This window comes from Theobroma cacao, chromosome 3, assembly GCF_053813885.1.
Source record: "Theobroma cacao isolate CCN51 chromosome 3, ASM5381388v1, whole genome shotgun sequence".
Classification (NCBI taxonomy): Eukaryota; Viridiplantae; Streptophyta; class Magnoliopsida; order Malvales; family Malvaceae; genus Theobroma; species Theobroma cacao.
Genome location: NC_142641.1, coordinates 31,971,178 through 31,978,827, shown reverse-complemented (window position 1 = coordinate 31,978,827; position 7,650 = coordinate 31,971,178). Strand labels below are relative to the sequence as shown.

Below are 7,650 nucleotides of genomic sequence, written 5' to 3'. Positions count from 1 at the left end.
TTACAAGACTCTAACCAAGGAATACTTTTAAAGTGTAACTTGTTAAGATTTTTTTTTTTTTTAAAAAAATAAATTATTTGCCTCTAATGTCTGAAAAATCCTATATTCATATTCAATTACTGAATTAAATGGATCAGCCACATACGATCAAGACATCACTTAAAGCGTGAGAAAATATTTGTCTAAGATTGTCAATTAACGAAGGGACGAAGAAAGAGGAAGTTAGTTGCAAATGCAAGTAAAAAGGTAGCCACATGTCCCAGAGGGACAATTTTAACAGCAGGGACAGAGAGCAAAACTACCATCGTTTTCCTTCCTAACCTAAGGAATCTTTGAATATTCCAGCTTATTTCAACCGCAGTACATAAAAGAAAACGAGCTAAAACACAGGGGGAAGCACAAAACCACGTGGTTTCATGGAAAGCTCCCTTGGTTCCACGGGCTGGAACCCGCTTGCACCTGGCGGTTTGAAAGGTCCCCACACAGCTCAAGCAGTGTCAGTTAGCTAGTTGGTGTGACGTTCCTTGAGACAACACTTCTACTTTCTCAGGCCTACTCTATATATCCCCACCTCACCCCCCGCTCCTCGCTTCCTCATTCACAACTTCATTTCTTCGTGTCTAAGCTAGCCAGGGGGTCACCCATATTTAGCAAATAGAAGAAAAGCGAAACTTCTCGTAATTTTAGCAGGGAAATGGTACTTTTTGGTCTAGTTTTAATGGGATTTCTTCCTTTGTTTTCACATGCTTACGGATATGGTGGGGGGTGGATTGGTGCTCATGCCACTTTTTATGGCGGGGGTGATGCCTCTGGTACAATGGGTATGCAGCAAATGTTGATTTTCTATATTATTTTTCTCTGTTTTCCTTAGCTGAGTTCATTTCTTTTTTCATGATTCTTTAATAAATGCATAACCAATTGTTTTGACCATTACTGAAGGTGGCGCTTGTGGATATGGGAACCTATACAGCCAGGGGTATGGGACTAACACAGCAGCTTTGAGCACAGCACTGTTTAATAATGGCTTGAGCTGTGGGGCTTGTTTCGAGATTAAGTGCGTGAATGACCCTAGGTGGTGCCTGCCTGGCTCTATTGTGGTCACTGCCACCAACTTCTGCCCCCCAAACAGTGCCCTCCCAAACACTGCAGGGGGCTGGTGCAACCCTCCTCATCATCATTTTGATCTCTCTCAGCCTTTTTTCCAACGAATTGCCCAATACAGAGCTGGGATTGTACCTGTAGCCTACAGAAGGTATGTATTAGGTCTTAAAGAAACTCTTTCTTATAAGTTACCTTAATTAACGCACTCCCTTAAAAAGGCCTAGACAGTTTTTTATTCTTGTAGTTTGTTTTTCATCTTCATTAATTCGGATTGGTAACAGTTGGTGTTGTGTGATTTTTATAGGGTACCATGCAGAAAGAGAGGAGGCATCAGATTCACTATCAACGGTCATTCTTACTTCAACCTAGTCCTAATCACAAACGTTGGAGGTGCTGGCGATGTTCATTCCGTTTCCATCAAAGGGTCAAAAATTGGTTGGCAACCAATGTCAAGGAACTGGGGTCAAAACTGGCAAAGCAACACTTACCTTAATGGACAGAGCCTCTCTTTTAAGGTCACCACCAGTGACGGGCGCACTCTGGTCTCAAACAATGTCGTTCCTCCTAATTGGTCCTTCGGCCAGGCCTTCACCGGCTTACAATTCCCTTAAATCACCCTCACTCTCCAGTCCAAAACCGTACCATTAGCAAATCTCACATTCAGAAGATAGACCCATTATAGATTTCCTAGATGAAGAATAAATGAGTGCGTCAGGGATAGCTGGTGGAAATCATTGTCCAACTTTGATAGCTGCCAAATCAAGCAGTTATATTTAGATTAGTTGGTGTCGGGCACAGAAGACTAGAGTTTTTAGTAGTAGAGTCGTCAAAAATGATGAGAGGGGTTTAATTTTAAGATGGCCCTTGTCATTGAAGTTGATTTATGGGGAGGGGTTGTGTCTATTCTGTTCTGTTATGCTCTCTTTTGACCAAGGCAGAGCTAGAAATAAGCAATGTCTTAGTGTATTTTCAAAATTAAAAGTTATTTCACATAATAAAATATTATTTTATTTCAAAAGTTATGTCACATAAAGTAATATAGTATAACTATTAAATTATAGATAGGTTTTTCACGTGAATGGTTATATTTCTTGATAAAATGACATCCAAAGGTTATGAGATAAATAGAAAAAAAAAACACCAGAGCTCATAAGTTTAAATATGAAAAGTTATCGTTTCAAACTTAAAGATTATGTTTTATGGAATGAATGGATGTTCCTTTCTAAAGTGATTATTGAAACATTACTTTTATTCAAAGGTTGTGTCTTACAAAATGTACATATGTCTTTTAAAGAAAGTGATGCCTTAATGAAAGGGTTGTGTCCTTGAAGAAGAGACACTTGCAAACTTATATAAAGGTTTTGTTGCCAACCATTTTGACACACAAAAAACAAACAAGACAAGCAGAAAATTCAAAAAGCAATGGAAGTGTTATGTTTTACAAATAAACATAAATACTTGAATTTCCATCATCAATCAAAGGAATCCAATTTCCTTATAATCTACTTACTGCAGAAAGTAAGCTCTAAGGCCGAACAATTTTGCAAACCATTGGATGTATCTAGCGATCTACTCTCGTAAAGTGCAAAGACGAAGTTAGACATTGGCTTCATTGTATCCTTAAGGCTATTTGTATTATTCTCGTTTGCATACCGAGTGGCAGAAGAAAAATAAGTCTTAAAGATAGGATCTATTGAAAGGCTCGTCTTGAAGTCAATTTTGTCGGTTCTTTGAATTTCATCTAAACCCCATTTGCACCAACAATTTTAAGACTTATTTTTGTAGTGTTGGAATTCAAAATGGCTTCACTTAAAAAGATGGCTACCAACATTATCAAGCTAGATCGCTTTGAAGGAGGAAACTTTATTCGTTGGCAAAAGATGGACCGATTTGATGGTGACAAGGAAAATGACAAAATGGTTCCTTATTGGATTACAAGATAAGTTTTTTTTTCCTTACTTGATATGCATGATATTGTATTTGATATGCATGAAAAATGTATATTGGTTGGAAAGAAAGATTTTGTTATATTCATATATGATTTTGATATAGATAAGGTTATTATTATGTCTTTTATAATTGACATACTTCTTCCATCATGGGGAGATATTAAGAAAACTCTAAAGCATAATAAATAAAAAATGTCTCTCGAGGACCTTGGTAATTATCTTTGAATAAAAGAATATTGTTGTAACCAAGATGAAGTCACAAACAAGATGTGAAGGATAAAAATCCTAAAGTAAACCATCTTGAGTTTATGAAGGTCCATGTGATAGAAGACACAATGTGTGGACATGTGACATTCTTATTATACATTAAGGTATAATGATGTCAATATATAAATACCATCATGGTCTATATGATAGGTGGACATGTGACATTTCTATTTTACATTAGGGTATAATGATGTCAATAAATAAATACCATCATGGTACATGTGATAGGTGGGCATGTGGCCTTCCTATTATACATAAAGGTATAATGGTGCCAATATGTAAATTTATCATCTTAGTATGTGGTGCATTTCTATTTTATCATCGAAAGCATAATGGTGCAATATAGATATTCAATATCTTTGACATGCATTCTTATTGTGCAAAAAAAAAAAAAAAGCATAATGCTGCTTGTCTGAACATATACTTTGATGTGTTAATTTGACATTCTGATTGTATGTTAAAGTACAATAGTGTCAATTGAAAACGAAGGGAATGCATATAATTTTGTAAAGTCTTTGTATGGGTTAGAACAAGCACTTAAATAATGGCATCGAAGTTTGGTGAGGTTGTGTTAGCTAATGGCTATAAAATCTATCAATCTGACAAATGTATCTATGGTAAGTTCCAAGTATCATCGTTTGTATATATGTGGATGACATGTTAATTTTTTGTACTAATTTTGGAACAAGTTAAAGACACAAAAAGGTTTATGTTAAAGAATTTTGACATGAAAGATATGAGTGTGGTGAATGTTATTTTTGGTATACGAATAATGGAAGACAATAATGGCCTAACATTGTCTCAATCTCATTATATTCAAAAGATTATACTGAAGTATGATAAGTTAAATTGTACGCCAATGTTTACGCCTTATGATTTTAATGTAAGGCTAATACCCAACAAAGAAAAGTTAATAGCACAAAATGCATATGCAACGATGATTATATGCCTAATGTATGCAATGTACAAGACCGAATAGTGCATTTGTAGTTGGGATGCTAAGATGGTTTACAAGTAATCCAAGTAAAGAACATTGGTATGTTGTTCATAAAGTTCTAAGGTACTTAAAAATACAATGAATTATGACATTTGTTATTTAAGTTTTCCTTCGTTTTAGAAAGGAATAAAGATAATAGTTAGAACTCAAATAGAATGGATCATACCTTTACAACTGGTTAGATTTTTACAATTGGTGAGGGTGTTGTTTCTTTTGGGTTCTAAGAAACAATCTTGTTAAGCAAACTCCACCATAATTCTTGAATTTATAGCCTTAGCATCTGCCATCCAATAAGCAGAATGGTTAAAGGATTTATTTTATGAAATTTCGTTGTGGCCTAAACAAGTGGCATCAATCTTGATACATTGTGATAACAAAGAAATGGTATCAAAGACATATAATCAAGCATATAATGGAAAGAGTCGATATATTGGATTTTGACATATATAACATTGTAAGAGAAAAAATTAGTGATGGTATAGTCACTATAAGTTATGTGAGGTCTTGTGAAAATTTAACGGATTTGTTTACTAAAGGCCTAAAAAATGACTTAGTAATAAAGACCTCAAGAAGGATGAGTTTCAAGCTTAACAACTAAATCTCCAATAGTGGGAGCTCACCTCGACGCTTACAACTGACTTATAAGTTTTGGGTACTGACCATTCTACCATATGATGATTGCAAGCACTAATTTATATTTTCCATCCCAAGGTGTATAGTGCTTGGTTCTTGTAATGTGTTAGGTAAGGTTGAACAAAGTTCTTAATAAACCCATAACATGTATATGTTGAAGTACTTTAATTACGGGGTACTTCTAATGGGGGCTACCTATGTGAGTTGAAGTGTGGCCGTTTCTAGGAGCTAAAGGCTTGACTTTTACAACACTCATGAATGGATGCAAAACATAAGGCCATAAAATGTGATGGCAAACTTAGATACAAAGTGAGCAAGAAAGCTTGTGTGTGTTTAACAGCTCGACTAGTCAAATGAAGAATCGATGGTTCAATACTTGGTCAACCACTCAATTTATACTAGAACCAACCACATTCACTAAGTGAAGGATCAAATTTGCAAGATACCTTTATTTATACACAAGATTCCCAAAGTTGTTGGTATTTGGAAATTTTGAAAATGGTGGAGGATTATCGATGTATTTTCAAAATCAAAAGTTATTTCATATAATGAAAAGCTGTCTTAGCTCAAAGGTTTTTTTTTTTTTTTTATAATTGAGAGAAGGGAGATTCAAACCTTACTCTCTAGATAGAGGGATAATGCACCAACTAATGAGTCAAACGCTCAAGTGCTATCTTAGCTCAAAGGTTATGTCAAATAAAGTAACACAGCATAACTATTGGATGTAGGTAGGTTTTTAATGTGAATGATTATGTCTCTTTGTAAAATGACATTCAAAGGTTATGAGACAAATTGAAAAAAAAAACTCCATAGCTCAAAAGTTTAAATATGAAAAGTTATTGTTTCAAACTCAAATATTATGTTTTATAGAATAAATTATTATCCTTTAATAAGGTGATTATTAAAACAATACCTTTCTCCAAAGGTTGTGTCTTGCAAAATGTAAAGATGTCTTTTATTGAAAGTGGTGCCTTAATGAAAAGTTTGCATCCTTGAAGATGAAACACTTACAAGCTTGTATAAAAGGCTTGTTGTCAACCATTTTGACACATAAGAAAACAAACAAGAGCAGACCAAAAAATTCAATAAGCAATAGAAGTGTTACGTTCTGCAAATAAACATAAAAAACTTGAGTTTCCATCATCAATCAAAGGAATCCAAATTCCTTATAATCTACTTACTGCAGAAAGTAAGCTCCAAGACCGAACAACTTTACAAACCCTCAGATATATCTAACGGTTTACTCTCGTAAAGTGTAAAGACGAAGTTAGACGTTAGCTTCATTATATCCCTAAGACTATTCGCATTATTTTATTTTGTATACCAAGTAGTAGAGGCGAAATAAATCTTAAAGATAACATCAATTGAAATACTCACCTTGAAATCAATTTTATCGATTTTTTTGAATTTCATTTAAACCCTAGTTACACCAACACAACGATAGACATTAACCACCCGCCGCTTTTTGGTTGATTGCCGATTTATTGTATGGTATCATTAATTAGCTCATTTGCTGCAAATTTGCTTTTATGTGGAGCAAACTGTAATCAGCTCTTGGCATATGAGTTTGTTAAATAGTGAGGGTCTTGGGTGAATCAAATGTGTAGCGGTTTTGTATTGATTAAGACAGACAGCTCTCTAATTAATAAAACCTCCCCACAAGGTTTCATCATGAGCATTGTAATTGTGATTGTGAAGGCTGAAATTTCCATTCAAATCATGAGATTGAAGTGGGATAAACATCCAAGACAATCATCATTTGGCATGCACCTTCTCTAAACTCAACCCCCCATGACCTTTAAACCTTGAGTTTATGCAATCGTAACTTAAATGCAACTACAAATTCAAACAGGCATAAAAGATAAAGAACTTCCATAAAACCTCAAGCCTAAACATGTCCCTGCCCCAAACTATAACACAAGCCACTTTCTTTTGGGTTAACCTGCCGAAACAGCTTATGGTCATACTTGTAAGAGTAGTGATCTTTCTTGTCATCTTATATCTATCAATCAATCAACCGAGCTTTCATAACTCAGAAACTATTATGTTGTTGATAAATAAAGCTGAGAAATACAAGCCTATCATGATCCTCTCTGTGTATACTAAAAGCGGCTGGATTAGTTTAATTTATATGACAATCAGGCTTTCCTAACAGGAGCCAGAGAGGTTAGATTAATGAGTACTAGAAATGGTCTTCAATTGCAGACAAGAGGAGCTAAGCCAATTTAAAATCTGCAACTCCACTTGATCGATCCCAGAGGCCAACTCAAATCGCTTTGTGACTCATTATTCAGCCGCAGTGCTTTAGAACAGGGTTTCTCTCCATCATCAATAAATACGCCAAATAAAACCAACAATCACTTCAAAGTAGTGGTGAGTTGCGGCTTCCTCTGATAATAAGCTACGGCGTTGGAGGCTCTCATTTTAATGAGTTTAGGTTCGATTTCACTCAAATAGGGGGCAGCAGAAAGTTCATCAAGGAAACTATATGAACTTGGGTAACAGCTACTATGAGTCTATGATTAAATTTTTTTCTAGAATTTAAACTATATGGACTCTATATGTACTGAAAATAAGTTTTAGTAATAAACTACATAATAATAATAATAATAAAATAATAGTCCAACAAGACAAGATATTAAGAGAAAAACAAATAAAACCATGTTTGTATTTAAAATGGTGAAAAAAGATATTGAAATCATG

The 7,650-nt window shown here is 34.7% G+C and overlaps 1 protein-coding gene across 1 annotated transcript; it reads left to right on the top strand.

The window, feature by feature from the left end:
- Positions 1–649: 649 nt before the first annotated feature.
- On the top strand, positions 650–2,096 carry LOC18604721 (expansin-A1-like). The gene is made up of 3 exons (XM_018116860.2): positions 650–821; positions 940–1,252; positions 1,406–2,096. Exons 1-3 carry the CDS (start codon positions 695–697, stop codon positions 1,710–1,712), a joined length of 747 nt encoding a protein of 248 aa, XP_017972349.2. The 5' UTR covers positions 650–694; the 3' UTR covers positions 1,713–2,096.
- Positions 2,097–7,650: the final 5,554 nt, after the last annotated feature.

Excerpts from the sequence above, each read along its gene's own strand:
- LOC18604721 (XM_018116860.2), top strand. The coding sequence starts at position 695 with ATGGTACTTTTTGGTCTAGTTTTAATGGGATTTCTTCCTTTGTTTTCA. Across the intron at positions 822-939 it reads TGATGCCTCTGGTACAATGG|GTGGCGCTTGTGGATATGGG; the intron begins GTATGCAGCAAA and ends CCATTACTGAAG. Across the intron at positions 1,253-1,405 it reads GTACCTGTAGCCTACAGAAG|GGTACCATGCAGAAAGAGAG; the intron begins GTATGTATTAGG and ends TGATTTTTATAG.